At 46.2% G+C, this 25,053-nt stretch overlaps 1 protein-coding gene across 6 annotated transcripts in view; it reads right to left on the bottom strand.

Moving 5' to 3' along the window:
* The window catches only part of LOC146183132 (26S proteasome non-ATPase regulatory subunit 3-like), a 178,811-nt gene that overhangs the window by 59,750 nt on the left and 94,008 nt on the right, over window positions 1–25,053 (bottom strand). For all 6 annotated transcript variants that reach the window (XM_084609024.1, XM_084609029.1, XM_084609030.1 and 3 more), the window contains 3 exons: window positions 16,646–16,757; window positions 12,419–12,716; window positions 6,688–6,911 (listed from right to left, as the gene is read on the bottom strand). In XM_084609024.1, the coding sequence (XP_084465150.1) occupies window positions 6,688–6,911; window positions 12,419–12,716; window positions 16,646–16,757 (634 nt within the window). The remainder of the gene's footprint in view (window positions 1–6,687; window positions 6,912–12,418; window positions 12,717–16,645; window positions 16,758–25,053) is intronic.

Raw genomic sequence — 25,053 nt, 5'->3', positions numbered from 1 at the left:
AAAGGCTGAAGGGTGGCGCCACTTGCCCAGCGGTGAAAGCAAGCGCAGCAACACTGGCAACTACCCATGGGTGACGGCGTGGCGAGCCCCCCCCCCCCGCATACCACATTCTTTCATCGATCAGCGGCCGAAATGGCAACGAAGAGGAAGGCGATCTCGCTCTTGACGAAGCTTCAGATATTGAGAGCTGTGGATTGTGGCCGCAAGAAAAAGGATGTTGCATCGGAATTCAACGTTCCACCAAGTATGTTGTCCACCATTTTGACTGCAAGAGGATTGAGGGCAACACCGAGGACGCCATAAAAGCTGACCGTAACAGAGTTAGGCCTTGCCATTACCCGGACATGGAAGCGGCTTTGTTCTTGTGGTTAAAAGATGTAAGGGCACGAAACTTGCCAGTATCCGAATCACTCCTTCAAGCGAAGGCCAACAGCCTGGCCTGCGTACTGGGACATAATGATTTCCGTGCAAGCAGCGGTTGGCTGCAACGTTTCAAAGATAGGCATGAGATCGCATGCCACACTTTGTCTGGCGAAGGTTCTGCTGTTGATGTGGAGTCGTGTGATAAGTGGCTGGAGAACTTTCGACCTCTGCTCCAGCAATACGACGAGCGCAACATATATAATGTGGACGAAACCGCCGTATTCTTCAAGTTGTTGCCAGAGCGGTCGCTGGCAGTCAAGAATGAAACCTGCCATGGAGGCAAAAAGAACAAAGACCGGGTGACGGTTGTCGTTGCCGTGAACATGGGCGGCTCTGACAAAAGACGGCTCACTGTCATCGGCAAGTCTGCACGACCGAGGTGCCTGTAAGGCACCCAGAATTTGCAAGTTGAGTATGTTTCTAACAAAAAAGCCTGGATGACATCCAAACTTTTCGGAGACTGGCTGAGAGCTTTCGACGAGCACATGGAGAGGCAGCAAAGGAAGGTCCTTTTGCTCTTGGACAACTGTTCTGCACACAAAGTCTCTATCGTGCTGAAGGCAGTTCGTTTGGTGTTTCTGCCACCAAACGCAACTTCAGCTTTGCAGCCGTTGGACAAGGGCATTATCCGTTCGCTCAAGTGCAATTACCGGAAGCGTTTGGTGATGCGTCTGGTTTTTGATATTGATCGACGCAAGTAAACAACCATAAACATCAAAACGACGCTCGAAATGTTGTATGGGTCATGGAATGAGGTTACGCAGTCCACAATAAGGAACTGTTTCGCGGATGCCGGTTTTGTTTTGCCTAGCGTTGAAGACTAAGTTCAGCATGAAAACCTGGTAGAGCTGGACAGAACATGGGATCGACTGGCGCTCCCAGGCATCACATTTGAAGACTTCGTTTCGGCCGATGAGAACTTGGCCGTTGCGCCGGAGCTGACAGATCAGGAAATTGTGGATCGCGTCCTGTTGCCTGAGCATGACAGCAGCAGCGATAGCAAAAGTGACGAAGGCGAACGGGATGAACCACCGATAAACAGTGCGGATGCCGCGGACATGGCCAGGAAGCTGAGAGGCTATTTGGAAAAGCTCCCCACGGCCAAAACTGCTGAAATAGAAAAGGCCCTCACGTGCGTGGACGTTGTGGAAAACTTCATTCTGCGGAATGCTGTGAAAAGCCACCAGACGAAGATAACATCATTCTTCAAATAAATGAACGCAGATCTGTTTTGCCAAACGAACTTTGTCCTGTTGTATTTCTGCTCCCATATTCTGGTCTATTTTGTTTGAAATGCCACAAGGAGACAGGTAAGGATTACTTCATTTATAGTGGGTTCGAAGCCAAGAATAATGCATTTTAGTATATCTTGAGTAATCACGCGAGCCAAATTGTGGATTTGTCAGCCGATATTTATGTCTACTGTTACAACGAATATCGGATATAACAAACTAATATACTGTTCCGATGCTACAGTGTAATCCACTTATAACGATACCAGATATAACGATATATCGGTTATAACGATCAAATAATTTAGATTTATCAATTTTCTCATTGCCCCTATGTAAAAATAAACCACATATAACGATACGATTATCGGCGATATATCGGATACAACGATAGAATTTTGACCGCCTGGAAAATATTTACTAGCAAATTTCGTATAAATATTTGCGAAAAATAAAATTATTTGATTAGAATGACGCGAAAAGTGCCGCAAATAGACCGTTGTGGAGAAATCCGCAAGGAGCCGATGCGTACGGCCTTTGGAAGCGAGCGCCATCATCATAGCAATCGCTGAAGAGAGAAGGTGGGGAGAAGGGGAGCGCGTCCTTAGCCGTTGTACGTGGAAGATGGCCCCGACTAAGCGGAAGGCGATCTCTCTCGAGGTGAAGCACCAAATTCACCAGGATTTTCGGCAGGGCTTCAAGGTGGGAAGCCTCACTAAAAAGTATGGGCTTTCGCAGTCGACGGTTTCAACCATAATCAAGGCTGCAGATGTCCTCGAGAAAGCCGGCTCCAGCGGCCACGACGACCAGCGAAAGAGGGTTAGAGACCCTTTGTACAGTGATGTGGAAGAGTCTCTCTACCAGTGGTTTCTGAACGCTCGCAACCAGAATGTTCCCATCATAGGACCGATTCTTTGTGCAAAGGCGAAGAAATTCACTTTTCTTCTGGGACGAGAAAACTTCGAGCCCGGCGGAGGATGGATCCAAAGATTCAAAGATCGCCACGGCATTTTTTATAGAAACGTGGTCGGGGAGGCTGCCTCGCTGGACGTGTCGGCGAAAGACGAGTGGCTGGCGACGGAACTGCCCGAGCTGTTGGAGCGCCATGAACAGAAGGACATTTTCAATGGGGACGAGACAGCGCTTTTCTACGAAATGCTGCCTTCAAGGACGCACGCTCTCAAAGGAGATCCGTGCAGCGGTGGGAAGCACAGCAAGGTCCGAGTGTGTTTTTGTGCGCCAGCATGGACGGTAGCGAGCGTCTGAAGCCTTTTGTGATTGGGAAATCGAAGAGGCCCCACTGCTTCAGGAACCAACACATTCCAGTCCGCTATCGGAATAACAAGAAAGCGTGGATGACTCGCGACCTGTTTCAGGAATGGCTGCTTGAATTTGACGGCCTAATGGAGCAAAAGAAGAGGAAAGTGGTTCTAGTCCTCTACAATTGCACAGCACATAGCGTCAGCGTGAAGCTGACGTCTGTCGAGTTGCTCTTCCTGCCCCCGAACACCACGGCAGGTCTGCAGCCCATGGACGCAGGCGTAATTGCCAATTTCAAGGCCCTCTATAGACGTTGTATGCTCGAATGGCTGATCTTAAAAATAGACCGTTTGGGATCGCCAGAGGATGCTTCCGGGCCTGCTCACCTGAAGGTGAGCTTGATCGAAGCGGTGCGGTTTGTGTATGGTGCGTGGTACGAAGTGAAGCAGTCCACAATCCAGAACTGCTTTAGAAAAGCAGGCTTCGTGCACCACGACTGTGCGGTCTCAGAAGGGACAGATACAGATGACTTGCTCCCCGAAACTGCCGATGTGTGTGCACTATGGGATCATGTTGCATCTTCCGACAATGCCGGCGGAGCGCTCTTGGACGACTTTTTAAACGCTGACAGCGCTGCTGCTTCGTGTGAGGAATTTAACCGATGAGGCCATTGCCGAGGAGCAGCGACAAAAAGCGGCATCGAGCGATGGTGAAAATAGTGACGACGATGACGGCACCATGGACAACGATGGCAGTGACACCACCACGCCAGCTCCATTGTCGTCACGAAGTGCCGTACAGTCCATCCAGTCGCTGATAGGCTTCATCCATGCTACAGGACTGCCACACATGTACGCGCAACAACTGGAGACTATGCAGACTGAAATTATCAAGCGTCAGCTGCCGCTCAAGCAAGCGCGGATCTCGGACTTCTTTAAGCGAAATTAAGTTATTTATTCCCTTTACATATAGTAAAGCAATAAAGTGTTGAGTGTTCTTTAGTGACTAGCTTTGTTTTATCCGATTGAATCGTCGCTGGCAAGTAGGTAAGTCTGCATGCACGGGCAAATGTATGTGCGCTCTCTTGCTTTTTTTTTTTTTACTCTTTTTTTGCCGGTCCAGATATAACGATAATCGGTTATAACGATCGGATTTTCCCGTTTTCTCAATATCGTTATAAGTGGATTGCACTGTACTTCGTTATAACGAGGTTCGGCTGTACCAGTTATAAGATGCTTTGTTTATATCTTGTCAAAGTACAATCAGGGACAAAAGTTTGCGAAAAGCAGATTTGCTTCTTCGTTGCCTATTTCTTCATTTTAAGGGGCATTTATGCCTGCACACGATTTAGCACATTTCGAAAATCCACTAAATCTGCCCAACTGCAGAAAAATATTTCGCATGAACTCGCGTTCCGTAAACTTTTGTCCCCGACTGTACCTCTTTAGCATGAATGCAACGTGGCTACAGACACAGCTGAGTTTGGTTTCACGTAAAAACCAAAGCCTTGCATGAACACGGCATTGTCTTCCGCTATTTCTGTCATTTAAGAAGCAATAGGAGAGAAATATATGCGACAGTCAAGTGCGTCAAAATTGCAGGTGCTGCGCCTTCACTTCTTTCCCCCCTGCCTCGTGCTGCACAGTGCAGCGAATTTTTGGCCAATTCTTTCCTTCCTTACCTGCTTCACTTTTACTCCAATTTCTGAACGTACCGCGCCACCTTCTTTCCCCGTTTGTAGCTAGCGTTACTTTTTCTTCCCTATTGCGCCACATCTTTCCCTCACGGCTCTAAGGCCTATGTGAGGTTGGCTTCTCCTCAGAGCTGGGGCACCCGATGATAAGCCAATAATAATAATAATAATAATAATAATAATAATAATAATAATAATAATAATAATAATAATAATAATAATAATAATAATAAAAAAAAAAAAAGCGCTTGGAGAGTTTTAAACAAAAATGTTCCTTAGCAATCCGAGGTATAGTGCGCGACATATGTGAATGTGCTGGAATCACCTGTTCATTCACATTTTGTAATTGTATAACTGCCATATTTAACCAATATGTTTATTTTGTATATAGTACCCACTCCTTATGTTTAATTTGTATAATAATCTTCATACATGTACTCACCCCTTATGTAATACCCCCGAACTGGGGGTCCTTAAGGTAATAAAGTGATGTGATGTGACGTCATTTTGTGGGAAATGAGGTCATCGTGGACAGACGCACTTTACTATTTAATGAAAATGTCTTTACTATAAAGGGGAAAAAAATGTAGTCATTTATGGAAGATGAAATGGGACTTCAGTTTCACTTTACCATATCATAGTTTACTACAGCAGGGTTCTTCAGTAATGAGGTTTGACTACATATGCATTTGGACACTGGCAAAAAGGAGCAAAAGAAAATATCTCTTCTGGCTAGAAGGGCAGAAGGTTAGAGCTAACACAATAGGCACAAGCAGCAATCAAAAGGATGGGTTTACCAACTAAGACAGAATTACATGACGCACACGACTGCACTGGATTTAAGGAATGGTTGCTCAAAACTGGTGTGCCTCACATAATTCAGGAAACTACATTTGACCTTACTTGCATGCAGAAGTGGCATCAACATCTATAGACAAAAGCAGAGAAAAAAAAATTGGTCGCCACCATACTAAAAGCTCCTCAGCGCCATCTGTTCAACGCATAGAAAAAAGTACAACTTCTGAACCGCTATGGGAGGTGACAAGACACAAAGCACACATGAAAGAAACGGCTGGTCAGCACTTTTTAAGCTCTGCACGACGCTTTAACACAATTTGCAGTGGACGACATTTCCCATAATTATGTCAGTGAATGATACACATTATGACAACCACACAGTTACGCCGACTGTTTCAAACACATTATCCACGATTACTTGTCCGATCCAACTTTCCTAAAAATTTTTTTTTTTTTTAGTGCACCATAGACATCCAACCTTTCTTGACATGGGCACAATTTTTTATGCTTGATGGTAAACAATGCAGGTTAACACTCTGCGATGGCTAAGCTCTTGCCACACCTATCGCACACAATGCTAAAAAATACAGGCACTTCTCTTCCCCTGGTTGTGACGAAATCCATAACAAAGCGGTGGGGCAGGCAGGAGTTCTTGTACTTGCAGGAGCATGACATGGAGACGTATATATATTCACAGGGAATACAAAGCCCAATTGTTCTGCAGTGTTTTGGCAGTCCAGAGAGAGATGACGCTTGAAGTTCAGAGTATGTGCGATTAAGTTCGAAAGTACTGTATTTCAGCATATAAAGTGTTTGTTTTTGTTAATTTCACAGGCTCTTTCCATACCAAATTCTGATCCCTTCAGTGATGAGCTCTTCAGATCAACTTCTTTATTTGATTCGTGCAGCTTCAGAGTTGCTCAAAATTTTGATTCAGAGATAAATACTGCTGCAAAATGATGCTTCTGCTCCAAGGACTTCTCCAGAATTTTATATGGTCCGACCTCCACTTGTGCGTGCCATTAACTTTTAAATATAAATTCTGGTCACGTAACACAACTCTCAGATTTTATTTTTTTCTTGCCTGCTCGCTAAATGTGGTTTGACAGCAATGTACCTGCAGAGAATCTGAACTGGCAATGACACCAGAGTACAGAAAGCTGACAATAAACTTGCAACTGAAATGATAGAAAAGAAAAAAAAAAAGAGCACAAAGCGCCAAATGGGCATGCCTCTCGTCAAACCCCTTGAGTACTTGAAAGCAGAAGAGGGAGGTCTCACCTTGGCGACAATGAACTCGGCGTCCTCAGAGCTGTCCAGCTGCAGCTTGTGGGCCACGTCGGCGAGAGAGATGCGCAGGTAGGAGAGGTTGATCATGCGCACGCCCGTCTTGATCACGTTATGCCGCAGGCGGATGATGAGCGTGAAGGTGTGGTCCGCCTGGAACTTGGGCCCAAAGTTCTCGAGCACCTCGTTGAAGCGAGCCAGGTTGCCCGCCCGCACCGCTGTACCGCAAATAGAGAACATCAGTGCACTGCCGCTGCTCCTGCTACTAGATGGATGCTGTGCTCTGAAAGGCTCTGCCCAGAGGCGAAATTGCTTCCACTCAAGAAACTGCATAGACGCTACTAGTACATAGTTAAACCTCACTGCATCAATCTTGCCAAGTTTGTGTTTAGAGAATAATATGCATTTTTAGCTTCAATGAAGTGCTACACTTTTAATATAACCAAGGTTGACTGATCGCTCGATACGAACCCGAGCGCAAAGATTGCACCACGAGCTAGAGTTGTTGAAGCACGCAGCAGTGGGAAATGCAGTGACGATGCTCACGTCTCCTGCCCATCAACTGGGGTACTAGTATGGGAGAGGCTGATGGTGAACCCACACTAACATGGCGACCTCTTCGGCCAGTTAGTATGAATCTAACACATTGAACCAGCCAAAAATATGAGAACATAAGGAAAAGAAGTACACGAGACAGCGCTAGATTAATAACTGTGGTTTATCGGAACAAACTGCCAGCCCAGGAGATCAAAAGACTCATGCATAGCAAACGCGCAAAAAGCGACACATATGCATGGTAAGTCATCACAGTACTGTGAGCATACCGACATTCATAGGCACACAAAACAGTTTGGTTTAGTTTATGGCGTTACAAAACAGTTTGGTTTAGTTTATGGCGTTTAAAAAACGAAAGCGACTCAGGCTATGAGAAATGCCCTAGTGGAGGACTTTGGAAATTTTGACCACCTGGGGTTCTTTAACGTGCACTGACATCGCACAACACACGGGCACCTTGCTTTTCGCCTCCATCAAAAAGTGGCCATGGCAGCCGGGATTCGATCCCACATCCTTGGACACAGTAGTTTACCGACCTAACCACTGCACCACCACGGTGGGGCCATAGGCGCACAAAACACGACGTATGCTCCTTACAACTTACATGCACACACCGTTGCAAAATAACCTAACCTCTTTATTTCTAAATACAGTAAAAGCTCGTTAACTCAAACTCGAAGGGGCCGAGAAAATTGTTCGAATTAAGCGGAGTTAGAATTAACAGTCGGGCACTGGAATGAGCGCCATCGTGGCCCATCGTGCTAGCCGAGCCCACATGTTGACTCATTACCATGAGTAAAGAGGGCTAGGCGCTACTGCACGTTTACGGAGGGCGATTCCGATAATTTTTGCAATCAAGCCGCAACGGCGAATGAACGGGACTAATCGGTTAGTCATGCGCCGCAAACAAGAACCGGAATGCATTCGTGTGAGTAGCGAGCTTGAAAACATGTTTATTTACACGGAAAAATAATCGGTAATGTGCGTTTGCTTGCGTTTCTTGTGCCGCGACTCCACAAGCATCGACTGCAGCTTGCCCAAGAGTTCCAGCACAGGATCCGAATTCTCATCGGCGGAAGTATTGTGCAGCAAGATCGAGCGCTGACGCTACTTCACATGCACTAGGGGGTGGCACCGGATCGACGCCTTCATCAGACTCTTCATCGCTTTCAGCCGTGTTCGCCACCCGTGAGCGCTGTCGAGCACATGCAGCCGCGATTATATCCTCATCACTCAAGGGCCCAGACGTCTCCACACCGTTGTCAACTTCAACGTAGGCTTCAAAGGAGACGCCCTCCGACAAAGCCGCGTAGCCGCAGTCATGTGCGACGGAGTCATCATCAGACGATGCCTCCGCTACCTCCGCGCTGCATGCTTCTGGGGCGTCACCGAAGCCACACTTAAGGGCCTGTCACACTAGCACGACATGACGCCGATTTGGTCTGCCAACAGCGTGTCTGCCTGATGTCTGCGTCTATGTCACACTGCGCCGACGGAAACAGTCGGCCGACAGTCGGTGTCGGCGCCGAGTCGCTCGCAAGACGGCTGTCGGCCGACGGTCGCCCAACTCCTATGTCACACTAGCCAGACAACGTGGGAAACCTCCCCACCGACCAGGCCCTCTCATTCTCACTCTCTTCTCGTGTCATTATACGTTCATTTTCTTAATCCTTTTATTTTTTTCTACCATGCAAACTTCTCCTTTCTGTAGCTACTCCCTATCTTAGTTTTCATGGTTTATTCTCGGAACTACTTAGGGAACGCTTAATTTAAATTCTATTTCATATATTCGACCATACCAAATGGGCCGAGACTGAATAGTGCCCAGTATTTTACGGCTCTGGTTGCCGGATCAGAACGACGTCAGTGTTCGAAAAACAAAAGCTGTCCACGGCGAATAAGAGACAGTGTATATTAAAAGCTTAAAAAAAAAAAAAAAGAAAAAAAAAACTCTACCATTGGGATCGAACTCAAGACCTCCTGTTCGATAGCCAGCTGCGCTAACCACTGCACCACAAAAATTACGCCTAACCGCCACTTTCAGAGGTTGAGATATGGTTCTAGCTAATACGCTGTCTTGAAGTGTGAAAGTCGCGAAGGTAGAAGGAGCGTTTACCGCTTTACTGACTGTCCAGCTTGCTGAGAGTAAACTGCAGATAGTTTGAATCATGCCACGTTGTGCAGTAACAGGTAAAACTTTCGGCGGATTTTCTAAAACCTTAGGCGGATTTCACAGGGCCGGCCGCGGGACCACGACTGCTGTTGGTTCTGTTGTGAAGTTTAAACGCAAGTTCTGCGCTTTTTGCGCACACAATTCTTGAAACACATTGAATTATGCAACAAAAAATTATTGCGTGATGCATAACATAGCGCTGAAATTGGGTTGCGAAGTAGCGACGCAGCGGCTAGACGTTAAACACAATGATCGAAGTGCTCAGGAGGATCGGCATCTCTGGTGGCTTCAGGAAAATAATCGCTTCTTTTCATCACTTCTTTGTCACGTACTATGTTCATTTTGCACTGTTCTGTGCAGTTCGGAAAAGCGGAAAGATTGCTCACGGTCCCGACGAGCGCCACAAATCTATGCGCCCCGAATTCACTCGCCCCGAAAAGAAAACGCTGCCGTTGATATTCCACACGCATTCGGCGGCCTCGAGTATTTCGGCGGCTCACGCTCGCGTTTCGGTCAGGGATTATGCATTGATTCTACTTTTTTACGTATATTAGTGCTGAAAGGTATTCGCTGTTGACGTGGTGTACTGGGTCGGTTTTGCGTTTCGAGAAAGTTTTTGCTCGGTGGCCGATCTCTCGAAGACTCGGCCACCGACAGTCAGCAGACTGGTTTTGTCGGTGTCCCCGGCCTCAAAGCCTGTCACACTGGGAAGACATTTGGTTTTCGGTCGTGTTGGTGTCGTCGTCGGCCTAGTGTGACAGCTTGGTCGGCCGCAGACACGGTCGGCCGACGAGTTGGCCGACTGTCGGTGTCGTCGGGTCTGCGTCGGTGTCGTGTCGCGCTAGTGTGACAGGCCCTTTACGGAAACAATGTTTGATAGTTTCCGGCTTGACGGTATTCCACGATGATGCCAACATGTGGACAGCTCCAAGCGAATCGATGTAGTGCGACTTGCCACTGTCCAAACAAAGAAGAAGTCTCTCTAGGAGGTGGCGCCTGTAAAGCGTTCTTAAGTTCTGAATAACTCCATGATCCATAGGCTGGAGCAGAGAAGTCGTGTTTTTAGGCAAAAATGCCAAGCGGATTGCTGTCAGTCCACTCACGTCACAATGAGCTGTACAGTTGTCCACGAACATGAGAACATTCCTGTTCTGTGCAGCGAATTTCCTGTCTAGCTTGCGCAGCCAGTCGGTGAAAATTTCCTGTGTCATCCACGACTTTTTGTTTGCGGTGTAATCAACAGGAAACGTCTTGATGCCTTTAAAACAGCGAGGCTTCTCTGCCTTGCCAATCACCAGCAAGCACATTTGCGCACATCATGACGGTGATTCTTTCTTTGCTTCTCTTTCCGCCAGCACAAGTGTCGCCTTTGTAAGTGACGGTCTTGTGGGGGAGCAATTTGAAATACAGCGCCGTCTCGTCAGCATTAAATACATCGCTGAGCGCATAATCAGCAAGGAGTTCCTTCAGTTCACTGGAGACCCACTGTTCACACGTTTCCTTGTCGACTTCAGCTGACCCCCCCAAACGTTTCTAAATGTCAGCCAGTGACGCGCCTTGAAACGCGACAGCCAGCCTTTCGACGCGCCGAACTCGCTGATGCCCGTTTGGCTGGCAAAGACTGCAGCCTTCGCAGCAATTATGGGCCCGCTTAACAGAATGTTCCGGCTACGAACTTCTTTTATCCATGCCATTACGGCACTCTCCACTTCAGGATGGGCCGACGTCCGTAACCTTTTGCGAGAGGGCTCCATAACGTCTTTACGAAAGGCAGCACTGATCGATTCCTTGTTCCTGATATACGTTAACAGCGTGCTCTTCTTGATGTCGTACTTTTTGGCTATATCCGTCTTGGATAGGACACCACGTTCCACCTCACTCAAAATCTCCATTTTCGCCTTGAGGTCCTTTGCCATGTATTTACCGCGGTTTGCCATGGCTGTCACAATCGATGAGTCGTCGCTGGCAAAGCGGTGAGGCAACGAAAACGGTAAAACTTGGACCACCGCGGCACGAACAAATGCACGACACCGACAACTGCGTTGTGCACACAACGTGATCGCAGTACAAAAAGAAAAAAGGCTTGTCAAAAGCGCACCCAGCAATCGCAGTGCAGCCAAAACCTGCAACGGCTTGCGCCGGATTGTTGGTGTGATGGAGCCTGGCGGCACCCGGCAGCGAAAACCTGCTATGGCATGCACCGGAATGCTCGCTGTGACTGTCGAGTGCGCGCGCAGATTTGAAAGATTTTGTTTTTGCGTCTTTAGTAATCTTTCTGCGCATTGTACACAATATGGGCAGACTTTGCAAGGAGCTGTGTGAGCCACGGGCTCCTAGTTCGAATTAACATAGGGCCATGCCGGGACCCGAGTGTCAGTTCAAATTAACCGCAAGTTTGAATTAACGAGGTTTTACTGTAGCAGTGATGGTGCACTGACGCACTTGCCAATGCCTTGCAACCTAATACGATAGGCCTCTACAAGCTCCCTTTCCTGCCTACTCTTTCCTTTTTCGATAACTGAAATTCTGTCAAAAGCAGAAACACAGTTTTCCCTCTAATTGAGGATGGTTTTTGCTAACACTCAAGGAACTGTCCTTAACTTTGCCATTCCACCAAATACAGCAAAAGCCTGTTTATTCCCAGGTGCTGCATTTTCTTGGCTGGAACATTACTTTGAGTTCCAGCATGGCTCCCATTGGGCAGCACGCATTGCAAACCAAGCTGTTCCGATCACATGATACGCCGTGATTGGTCATTCAAAGCTGGTCTGGCTGCCAAGTGCCAATGGCCATGTTTACTTTTAAAGCGCCTCGGCTTTGCTTGGTCTGTAGTGTGTAAGACTTAACCACGGGCGTTGTGCCCTACAAGTGGTTCACCTTAGCATATCTCTGCTCCCCAGTGCAGCTGACTGTCAACATGCGCTTACTGAAACTAGAAGGTGTGCTAGCCCCATACTCCCATTTGCCAGCTCCCACAAATAGGGAGAAGTGACCCACCCTGGGTGAGTTGAAAGTAAGGTGCCAGGGTGCGGCGCAGGGGTGGCTGCCGGAAGATGGACCGGTCGGGGATGTCCCCCAGCAGCAGGTCCACCGTGGTGGCCAGCTTGTGCACCGTCTGCTTGAAGCCCAGGGCGGCATGCTGCGGGGCCTTGCGGATGGCCTGCAGCAGATGGCGCCGTGCGTCCGAGTAGTCAAGCTGGATGGCCCGGATACGCCCCAGGTAGTACAGGTAGCGAGCCCACTCGTTGTTGGAGGCCGCCTCTGGGAAAGCCGACTTGGACGCCAGCTTCGAGGCCTACAACAGTCATCAACGTAGGAAATCCAAAGGTTTAGTACATCTGCACAGTGGGAGGGTGTTAGAATGTTTCTTGATGTACAGCCTAGCCCAGTTATAACGAAGTCGGCGGGAATTGGAAATCGCTTTGCTATATCCGCTATTTCATTGTATATCTGGACTATGAAAACACCACTGATACAGCAACATAAATTGTTTTATTGTCGCCAGATGAAGTGGTCCAGCATTTCCTGAACATGTTTTGAAAGTGCAGTGTTCAGGATCGCGGCCTCCCTACCGTCCAACTGCAAACCGAAGTTTGCTCAGAACTCCCAAGGTACATCCGTAGTGTGTCAACAGTTGCGATGGCCACTGCGGAGGTCACCGACAGGGCGCAACCAGCGTCGTCGCAGTCACTCTCGGTGGAGCTATCAGTCTCTTCCGTGAAGACTTCGTCAATCGTGCCAGCCAGCCGCTCCGTGGCAACAAGTTCTTCGTGGGTGGAAATGAAGTCCATGTGGGACAGACATGGAGGCACAAAGTCCAACTCGTTAGCGGACTCCCATAGCTACTCCAAGCAGGCTGTCATAACGGCACCATCAGCTGTTGTAGCAATGTCAATCGCGAAAGCTTCGTTCTCGGCAGGTGCAGTGTCCGTGCTGCGTCCTGGTCCATAGGTTGCAGCTTGGCAACTTGGTGAAGCCCAAGTCCTTTGACTTCACTAGCATGATGGGTCTACTGAGCGGGATGTCATTTGATCGGGCATCCAAGAACCACCTGTAAAGTGCGGCTTCTACGTAAGCGTATGCCACCGCACCGGACTCTCTTTCGGTCCCCACTGCCAACGTAGTCGTCGAGAACGGCGTCGATCTTGCTACCGTTCTTGATTATCGTTGAGAGTGTAGACTGTGCAATATCATACTTCCGTGTGATATCATACGTCATGCTTCGGTACACTTCGTCTAGAATGGCGAGCTTAGTCTTCAATGACAACACTTTTCTCTTGCCCAATGAGATGCTTGGGCTCACAAGACTCGACATTGCCGAGAAAAAGAAGGGTCGGGTCCGAGAAAAGGGATAGCCAAGTAGGTCCGTTGTTTAAAAATTGTCCAGGCAAAGTCGGGGGTCACGAGATATCAAAGGTAAGAGCGGAACAAGGCTGGAAGGTGTAATGGTATCAGCGAGAGAAGCGCATATAGAGATCCACGAAAGCGGTGAAAACTCTCACTTCTCTCGCCCCCTCTCACTCCCGCAACGATTTCTCCCTGACTCTGTCCCGGGCCCAGAACAGTGGTGAAAAATTCAAGAACTGAGATTTGCCAAAGCGACTGCTGCTCCGTGACATCATCAAAAATTGCCTTTTATTTTCTTAACTTTTTACCTCTCGCGCAACCGGCTTGACGACGACAAGCAAAGCGATGCAGTGAAGCAACCTTTCGCTTCGCGGGAGTGCGCATGCGGCAGTCAGCCAAATTTTGTCCCTACTTTCGCACAAAAATTTGCCTGAAGGCATAAAGGTCTCCTGATTGATAGATTACTTTTCATTTGGTACAAAATTACTTCGCTATATTCACTGACGTGCGCTTATTTACTTCGTTAAAACTGGACCCAAATTGTATTGAAAATGCAAAAATGGGAATGGGAAATTCAACTTCCTTTGTTATAACCGCTATTTCGTTATATGTGTCTTCGCTATAACCGGGCTAGACTGTGCTATTGACAGTGCAAGAAATTTCAATGGAATTTTGCCCCAAAAGTAATCCAGGGTAGAATGAGACTCGGTTATCCTAAAAATGAGGGAAACAGTTTCCTTAACTCTTACGTTACTGTGAAAAAATGGGCATTTTTCACAGGTCTCAGAAAATACTTTTTTCCCAGTAAAAATAATACTACAGCACATGTCACAGCATACAAAATTCCACATAATGGAATGCTCTTTCCAAAAACATGTTACAAAAATTACATAAGTTATAAAGATAAGATAGAAAAGGCATAATATCTACAGATGAATTAACAAAGAAAATTTATAATATACATTTTGAAGATCAATGACCCAGGAACGCTGTGTAAAAAAAGAATATATATATATCTGTACAGTGCCATTCTTCAGCTACACACACACACAAAAAAAAAAAGCTACAGGTGAAAACACTCATTTCTTATGCCATGCGGCGAAGCAGTTCCTGGTTTTCGTGAGGCACCAAGCCAAACCTGCTGCAAACTGGCTGTAAAGTCTTGGGAAAAAAAAAACAGTGCACTCTTGAGACATTGACAAAGAAAAAAACAACACAGTGCAGATTTTTTTTTTTGTCACTTGTGTTGTTTTTTTCTACGTCCATGTCTCAAAAGTGCGGTGTTTTTTTTCCCGAGGTGAACTACCGACTAGCCCGTTCTTCCACCCTGGCTGTAAAGGCCCAGTATACATGTTCTACATGCGGCGGACCTTCAGGAAAGCGTTTTCGTGGAATAAAACCACCCGGACTTGGAGCCAAAGCTCACTAGTGAATAGCTGGCGCCATTTCTGGATAATTATCACCAATTAATGCCGTCAAAAAACAAAGCCGACAATACGGTTCGATGTTTGACTTGCTGAAAGCCTTTTGATCACAAATATTTGACGTTAATGCTGCATTACCACGAGCACGGCCACTATCCCTCTTTCGAAACAACACGTGCACATTAGTTCTCAAAAAGGTCAATCAAAAATCAGAACGACGCCAGAGCGAGAAAAGTTAAACTGGCTCTACAAGTGCAGTGCCTAGACTAATCACTGGATGGTACTGGGTGCACGAGAAAAGACTCCAACATGTCGAAATCAGCAATTCAAAACATCGATCACCAGTGGTCGATTTGAATATCAAGTTTCTGACATGAAACATGCGGTGTGTGGTGACCACCTCCCCAAAGCATTTCCATGCAAGATCATTTTGCTTTGTAAGAATAAAGTGTGCTAAATGTGTGTCTAATATAACAGTGACATAAAATTAATTCAAGCAAGCATTCTTAACTACATGATTTCCATTCCTCAAACACTAATTTCACTAGACGTAGTGTGCTGTTTACTTCACTATTTTATGATGCCTGCCATCTTGATTCAAAGAGAGCTGAGCTTATATGTGTAGCGTACACGAAATGAATGGTTTGATAGGCAGTCGACTATCCATGGGGTTCAACATCCTGCCGCAGATTGCTAGGTCTGCCAGGTTATGCTTATTATGGTTTTCAAAGCTACACTTCTTGATGAATGTTTGCAACTTCATTATGAGGAGTAATCTAATACAAAATACTTTTGAAAGATTTGATAAAACGACTTGCGAGAGCTATGGGAGCAAACAACTAGGGGACGTTAGTGATTTTTCCGTTTTCAGCAGTGGAACAATAGCAGCTTTTGCTAAACGCATTTCTTAGTGAAAATCTTAAATGTTGCTCACGGCGTCCTTGGCAATGTAATAATAAGGGAGTACTAATTACTCATTGACATCCGCCCAAGCGCAGCCATACGGCTACAAAGGAAAGCTATACAGCTTTCTCAGAAACTTCGTAGTTAAAAATTTGTCCTCATCCGGGGATCGAACCCGGGACCACCACCTTTCCCGGTGGTCACTTTCAGCCTGACATGTGTTGTGTTGACCGCCCTGGTTAGCTCAGTTGGTAGAGTGACTGCCCCTTTCCAACATGGCAATGTATTTATTCAGTCCCTAGTGCAGCTTGTTTATCAGCAGCTATACTCAATGAATTTCTTGAGCTAGGACTAGTGTGTCTGACTCGGGGTCCAAGGGTGTGTTTGAGTCCGGTGTCAAAGAAGGTACCCAAGTTGGCTGTTCCTGCCCTGTTAATTGGTCTCGTGACATCACACAGCCCGCAAAACATTCAGTGACGTCGTCAGCACACTTACGATTTTCCATTCGCAGCCCTGACAACAGACTGAGAGGAACAGGTTAAGTGCCCACCTGTTCGTAGAGGTTGTAGTGCAGATAGTTGCGCAGCAGGCAGTTGACCAGCACAGCCTGGCCCTCGTAGTCACTGCGCAGGGTCGCCGTGCGCAGACGGCTGTGCAGGAAACTGCGCAGCAGGTAACAGATGAGGACAAAAAACATTACAGCCGCTGCCCATGTGCCAACATCCATTCTTATCACTGCCGCTGCTTCAGCACTAGACGTGTACACAAACGAAATTTTGAGCCTGTGCCTGGCTCGGGCCCGATGCTGCAGACCCAAGCCCGGCCCAGCCCGACTCTGAAAGGGCCTGAGCCCAGCCCTGAGCTGAGGTCCGGGCCCGGCCCAGCCCGTCATGCCATATTTGCAGTTGAAGCAATGATACAGAAGGAAATCATTTCAGGATGATAATTTTATCCAAGACCTTGTTCTCACACCTGAAATGACAAATTTTCTGAATATATAGACAGACAGCACATATGTAGAATTAACTTATTGTGCAAAAACAACAAGTTATGCATTGAATTCAAGCATTTACAGCGCCCTGAAGCCTCTGCTCCGTCATTGGCAGCTACAAAGGTACATTCTTGGCGAGGAGGAACGGCGGGTCAACGCCGGAAAAGAACTCTGAAGCTCTCGCATGGGCAGGACATGGGTAAAATGCTGTGAATTCTGGTTATCACACAATGGCTGCATTCACGCTTTTGCAAAAGTTGCATGTTGTGTTCGTGATCAGAGTGTACAGCCCGACCCGGTCCGCCCAAGACAAATGTACCTTGGCCCGGGCCCGCCCCGAGCCCACAGAGGGTTGCCGAGCGGCCCGAGCCAAGCCCATGGGCCGGGCCAGATACGGGCTTTCGGACCAGCCTGAGCCCGTGCACAGCTCTATTCAGCACCTGACAAGCACATGGGTAGCAAAAGAACAAGCCTGCTGCCTGTACAGTTATACAAGGACCCTGCCTCAGTGTTCAAAATTTGTCACACACAACACAGTGGATACAGTGCAATATGAATAAGATCCCACTTAATGCATTCTTTTTTTTTTTTTTTTCGCTTTCCAGTCGACGCTATATGAAGGGATGCATTTTTGCGCAGCTGATACAATGGTAAAATCTCGTTACAAGAGACAATCGGTTATAAGAGACACTTGAAAATGGTTTGGTTAGTTTTCCTATGTTTGCCATGTTAACAACATTGCATACAAGAGACATGGTTACAGGAGACACTCTGTTACTAAGGGCAACTTTTCCAGGTCCCTAAAGTAATTTTTTCACTATTTATAAGAGACACAACCCAGGTACACTCATGCAATACAGCTCACTCGTACCAACTCGTATGTGTGACAGTTTAGATTCCCTTATTTAAATTCTGTTCCATATCAGTGTCCTGTTTTGTTGCAATATGTCAGGAACCAAGAAGGAGTGCCTCCTCTTTACTGAGGAGTCAAGATGTCCCTGTTGTTTCGGTTCCACAGGAATGTGATGATAGTGGCTGAAACAATAAGGACATTTTGACTTCCCAGTAAAAAGGAGGCACTCCTTCTTGGTTCCTGACATATTGCAACAAAACAAGACACTGATACGGAACAGAATTTCGATAAGGAAATCTAAGCTGTCACACATACCGAGTTGATAGGAATTTTTGGTTACAAGAGACACCTTTTTGGGTTTCCTTGAGTGTCTCTTGTAACGAGGTTTAAATGTATTTCCATTCAGGTTTAGATAATATGACCACCAAAATGTACAAAAAACGCATATGAGCTTCGAATTTCACTCAAAGAGGTCATGAAACATTCCTTGCGGAAGACAACGGTAGCCACAGTGAAGACAATGCTCCTGGCCTATGTTTGATGTGATCTTCAATATACTATACTGAATTTATTTAATCTTTCTTTTCTTTTTTTTTTTTAAATTTTCATAGCACATCTCTCAGTATTACGATGTCGTCATGGCAGTCAGCAACGTCGACTTTGGCAGCTGTCAAGGTCCTGTGCAGCTAATATCTCAGCGTGTTCAACACATAAAAAGACCTCTTGCTCCAGGGGAAATTGACAGAGCAAAAATATTAAGGTGCTCTTTGGGGCTTTGTCGAAGGTACGAAGCTAAGTGATGAAACAGCAATTGCTTTATACTGGTTTCATGAAATCTTGCTTCAGGACATTGAGAAACGAAATGCAGCTCAGATTGGACAGATTATTTCAAATTGCTGCAATAAAAGTAAGTTCTGTGTCAAGTATGTTTCATTCCTAGCTTTTGGAGCCTGTTTTAAGGACTATGCTTTAATTTTAAATGTTCATAAGAACTGGATCAATGAGATTGCACAATATTAGGAAGTAAATTTATACATTAACACATGCTACTGGTATCTTTGCATTGACTTAAGTAACCATCATATCTGCCCTACGAAAAATGCTAGAAAATTTCAAATGCCAGAACCGAGCTCTGTATTATTTTGGCCGCACCTATGCAGTTTAGGACAGGAAATGCGGACCATGCTTCAATGTTAAGATGGGGCACTGGTCTTAAAACTATTTTCCTTATTTACCAATCAAAATTGATGCAACTCGGTGGGTTTGCGTAGTTTTTTTGTGCAGATTCCAAAACTGCAATTATTTCTTTTGTGATTCAATTATTTCATGAGATAATTACACCAATTAGTCTAATTCTTACAAGAACAATTACAAAATGACCACTGAAGAAAAACTTAAGATGAACACATTGCTGGACACTAGAAAGAATGAGAACACAATGTTGCAAGCAGTTTTTTGATTGAGCAATTATTTCTTGTTTTATTGCATAACAAAGCTCAAAGTTCAAAATATAGCATATAATGGTCACAAAAAAAAGCCATTTTAAAAATTCTGAACAAGAAATTAAAAAATCTACTTGCAAAATTTTGTGCTCCACATATTTGGCTTCATGCTGAAAAAGAAATTATTACTCTATCTGCAATAGGTGCAGAGATATTAAGGCCGCAAAACTGCAATTGGTCGACAATGCATGATTTGAGAAAAGAGCAAAAAAGAAACGGGATTATTTAACAGACATTCACTGGTGCAATGCACACATTTACATTTTAAGATGGCTAGAAACCTCCAGGAATGTGGTCTCTTTGCTTTCCAACGTCCAAGTGTCACCTCTTTCATTTTAATTTGCAGTTGCAGCACATTCAGTTGTCACTTTTTCGACTGCGCGAGTCGCATGCAGGCAGCGACTTTTTTTTTTTTATACGTACATCGTTTTGCTACGTCCTCGCATCAAGATTGCGGTTAGGAACGTTTATTGTGGAAAAGAAATGTAATTTAGAGCTGTTTGCTGCTTCCCAGTGCTCTGCATTGCACTGGAAGCAAGTGCATTCACTAAGGACTATGAACGAGGTCTGATCGGCGCAAACGCGCGGTGAGCTCTACGAAGGCGTGTCCCGCAGTTTACGCACTGGAGAATAAGTTTGACGGCGATTTCTTATCCCCGTTCACTTTTTTAAATGCCAATATCACCGCCGTATGTTTTACGCTTCGCCAATCTCGCAAACTGTTATCTGACGATCGTGAACTCCGCCTCGCCAAGCGGACATTCCATCGCGCTGCCGTCATCGTCACGAAAACAATCCGTCTACCGCTTCGTTGCTGGAGTTGGCGCGAGTTCAAGCTTTTTCTGTTTTGAGCTTATCTTTCTGCTCATCTGCGGCCTGCGATATCACCGTCGCGGCGGGTGCGACCGCTGGCAGTAGCAGCCTCCCGTGCTGGGGAACACGCTAGGCATACTTCAGGCTCGTACACACAATCGTTCGGCGCACGACTTTCGTCGGCCTGAGCGTGCACAGCCGGGGCAGGGCATCATTTGAGATCATTAATCAACTATTTTTTTTTGTTCACTTCTTTCACGAATTCTTGCCGTGAACGCACCTCGCGGTTCGGAACCAAGCGCGGCCGGCATCATGTCTCCGCCGTCTCCCCGCGGCTCGGGCGCGCCGAGCAGACGCCGTCAGCCAGCTCCACCAATGCGGTGACACCTTATTGTCACGTGCACCCCGAAAGCTAATGGGATTGCAAATGCCACGTTTTCTTTTTTGCTATTTTTTATGCGACCAATGGGCAAATGTAAACAGCAGAGGCGGCAATTTGAAGACGAAAGACGGCTCTTTCGAATGAGACTAAGATGGCTACGGTGCCGCGCACAAAATGGGAGCTACGCTTCGCGGTAAATGGTTGTTTCGAGGGTCATTTTCAGCCCAAATTTGGGCGACACCGATTATATAAATTGGCATTGTGACTAAAATACCGACCCTAGAAATGAAAAACTTAGCAGATAAGTAGATAAAGTGCTACTGATTTCGCAAATCACGTTTTCTAAAAAGCGATTTTTTCGCGATTTTTTGGTCCGAAAGACCCGTGTCCCCCCTTAAATTTCTTTCTGTTATGTGTAACAAAAATAGAAATGTTTAGAGGCTTTGTGTGCGAAAATACAAGTTACTACTGGAGATAAACCACAATGTATTTAACTTCAGAGTAATGAAATGCTTGATATGCAACAAAGGAGGCATTTCTTTTTTCACTAATCTATGTCCTTACAACAGCATGTATTTTTAGCTTCAATATTATGAAGTAAATTTTGCCACACGTTAAACGCAACATATTTCAACCAGTGAATCTATCAATTCCTTTCACACAATTTGAAGGAAAAAAGAAAAGAAAAAGATGCTTACATGCAAGGGTATGAAATCATTACAGTCCCACCAGTGAAAGGTTTTTGAGTGCAGTTTTTGACATGTATTAAAAATTCTTTCTGCTAGTACTGTATTCGGTGTTTGCATCTGCGTATCCAACGTAAACTGCATTCGCCAAAACCTCAATTGAAAGCATACAATGGACTTCTTGCAAAAATCGTTAAGTAGGCTTTCCCACGCTGCTTCTTTCCCCAAACATGGCGTCACTGGCCACCAGAAAAACGGCAATATAGACCTGAAATCGCATGTTGCTTCTACACAGATGCATGTAGTGGTAATAGAGCAATTATGCGAATATGTTCCGATGCATAAATGATATGAATTATGGCCATAATATAATGTTTCAATACATTGCTGTTCCTCCATTAGAGGGGAATGCAGCATAGAGGTGAAGCTGACTTAACATTTATGAAAGGGGTCTATAGGGAAGTAAATATGTAGTTGGTTCAAATCTGCAGCGAACTGGCCTGCAACTTGATTAATACATGTACACTGCAGACTTTTCGGGCCTGATTACTGCCATACTGCTGACGACTGCTTTATGTACTTAGCAGTACCAATTCATTGCGACAGGTGGGAGGGGGCAAGCAGCAGCTCACACTTGGGGAGTGTGGGTTCCTCAGCACTAATGACCCAGCACCCTCACTCCCCACCTACCCCCTCCTCCCTTTACACCTCCGCAACCCTAGTCCAAACCACTCCCTATGGCTATATATAATACACCCCCTACCGCTCTCTGTGGTGTGACCCGAACCATCAATATCGACCTCTACACCGAATAGATCCCACTTGCGTCTTTCGAATTCCTCACAATTTGAACAGGTGGCATCGAAACTGTCTACACAGAATCCGCTTAAATGTGTCATACACAAACTACTTCCTACATAAAATAGGCATAGCGAGCAGGCCTCTGTGCTCTACATGTGATGTGTGTGAAAATTTTGAACATTTGGTAACCTCCTGTCAACGGTTTACTGCACATCGCAGGACACTGCGCAATAATTTAAGCTTACCTAAAGAAACAACCTTGCGCCTTGAACATGTCCTGGGTCCTTGGTGCGACGGATCGTCTGCTGCGAGGGCTACCAAGGCCTTACTAACTTTTCTGAAGGACACAGGGTTGATTAATACCCTTTAAAACTCATCTGTGTGTGATTATGTGCGTGTGAAAGTTAACTTTTCTTAAGGACACAGGGTTGATCAATACCCTTTAAAACTCATCTGTGTGTGCTTATGTGCGTGTGAAAGTGTGCGACACCGATTCTCTTTTTTTTTCTCATTTATTTCCCCTTCCCCTCCCACAATCTGTCACCCTCATCCCTCAACCCTCATCAGGAGTAGCATGCTAGGCTTACCACCAGGCAGACATCTTCTGTTGCCATTAAAATATATCTCTCTCTCTCTCTCCCCCTACCTAGTATCTGCTGCTCCATCTAGGGATCATCTGGAAATGCTAGCTGAAGAAAAGCAGTACAGCAAGCAATATGGTGACAATCAGGCTGGAAAAGTTTATGTGCAACAAAAAAAATCACATGACATTACCTGGAATGCTGTACGACAAATGGTTGCATCACATTTTTGATACAGACGTTGGCAGAAACAGCTCCATGTAAAGATCAGCCGGTGGCATGTATGCATAGACAAATAACACGTACAGTAAAAGCTCGTTAATTCGACTCCCGTTAATTTGGAAAATTGGATAATTCGACCTTCGCGCCTGGTCCCCAGAATTAAGTATAGGAGTCTATGGGACGAAACTCTCGTTAATTCGGACGGATTTGACCGCACAACGGATAATTCGGACAACTTCGGGCAGCTACCGAGGCTCGAAAACGAAAATAAGACGAACGCGGCGCAATAGCGATACCCAAAAGCAGCATCGCCATGGGCATCAATTAATCAACTTGGCTCGACTTGTGGCTGGATGGGCGCTTTTTCTTGTTTTTTCACGAGTCGACGTTACTGGCGGTGCCATTTTGTCGTTTTGCTGCTGTTGGTGAGCTATGCTGTTGTATTGAAGACTGCTCGCTTTAGTGCGGCTCTTTGCTTCTCTGTTGTGCGCTGGTATCACCGCACTCGCCCCCGATGGCAACACCGGCGAAACGGCCGAAGAGCTACGAGGCCAAGGACTTGGCTACCAAAGTGGAAATTTTGCGGGCCCTTAAGAACGGGCTCTCCCTACAAGAAGCAATGAAAAAATATGACGTTAAAAGGAGTACTTTAAGCACGTATGTAAAAAAATGAACAGATTCTTCAGACGTTCGAAAGCGAGAAGTTCCAAATGTCAAGAAAGCGTCTGCGAACAGCAGCTCATCCGGAGTTGGAAGAAGCCTTGCTTCGGTGGGTGGTCAACTCGCATGATGCAAACCTCCCATTGAGTGGACCCCTCATCATGGCGCAGGCCGAGAGGTTTGCACCACTGATGATGCACATCGATGGATTCAAAGCGTCAGAAGGGTGGTGTGCGCGCTTTAGAGACAGACATGGTCTCGTTTTCAAGACTGTGTGCGGTGAAGATGTTGCCAACAACTGGAAGAATGCTCAGCTGCTGGAACATATCGCAGCATATGATCCAAATGACACTTTTAATGCTGATGAAACAGCACTTTTCTTAAAGGCATTGCCTGACAAGACTGTGACAATGAAAGGAGATCCCTGCATCGGAGGAAAAAGAAGTAAAGAACGAGTTACCGTTCTTTTAGACGCAAACATGACAGGGACAGAGCGCTTGCCGCTTGTCGTCATTGGAAAAGCACAAAAGCCACGGTGCTTTAAGAACGTGCCTGCTCTTCCGGTGGAGTACCGGGCTAATAAAAAGGCCTGGATGACATCGAAAATTTTTTGCGGCTGGATACAAAAGTTAGACCGACAGTTTTCCCCGAAGAACCGCAAGGTGTTAATTGTCCTTGACAACTGTAGTGCACATAACAGTGCCACCGGACTGAACAACATTAAAGTTGTTGTTTTGCCGCCCAACACTACATCGACCCTCCAACCGATGGACCAAGGTATAATTCAGTATGTGAAGACTAAATACCGCAGGCGCGTGCTGGAACGCATGCTACTGTGCAATGAAGTCGGTAAGCAGTAGGACGTGGATCTTCTGAGCGCGGTCAACATTCTTGCCTACGTTTGGAAGAACACGCCTGCGCACGTCATCACTAACTGTTTTCGACACAGTGGCTTCGTTTTGCCTGAGCCCTGCAATGATACAGTGGTAGAAGTGTCGCCAGACGACAATGCAGATGACTGCCCGGATTTCGAAGGTGTGCTGCCGGATGCAGTGACACTCGCCGATTACATTAGCATTGATGACGGCGTTGCTACAAGCCGGCTCTCTAACTGAGGAAGAAATTGTCCGGGACGTACTGCACGGCGAAGATTCGGAGGAGGAAGAGGGGCTACGAGAGGAGCAGCCTCGGCCCCCTCGCACTGTGAAGGAAGCAGCAGAGGCCCTCGTTGTGTTAGAGGAATTTTGTTGGGGCACTGCAGATGGCATGCGTGCTGCTGAGCACCTGGAAGGACTAAGAAAAATAGTATCCGTGCGGGTTTCTGTGGGAAAGCAGACAAGCATCCGTGATTACTTTAAGTAATAAAGGTATGTTGAGATAAAATCGTGCATGTTTTTTTTTTTTTTTTCCTTCTCTCGATAGTTCGGACATTCGGTTAATTCGGACATATCTTACGGTCCCTAGAAG

This window comes from Amblyomma maculatum, chromosome 7 (genome assembly GCF_055883805.1).
Source record: "Amblyomma maculatum isolate TAMU_Amacu chromosome 7, ASM5588380v1, whole genome shotgun sequence".
NCBI classification, from domain to species: Eukaryota; Metazoa; Arthropoda; class Arachnida; order Ixodida; family Ixodidae; genus Amblyomma; species Amblyomma maculatum.
Note: the sequence above shows the minus strand (reverse complement) of the source record. Positions and strands in the feature narration are given on the sequence as shown.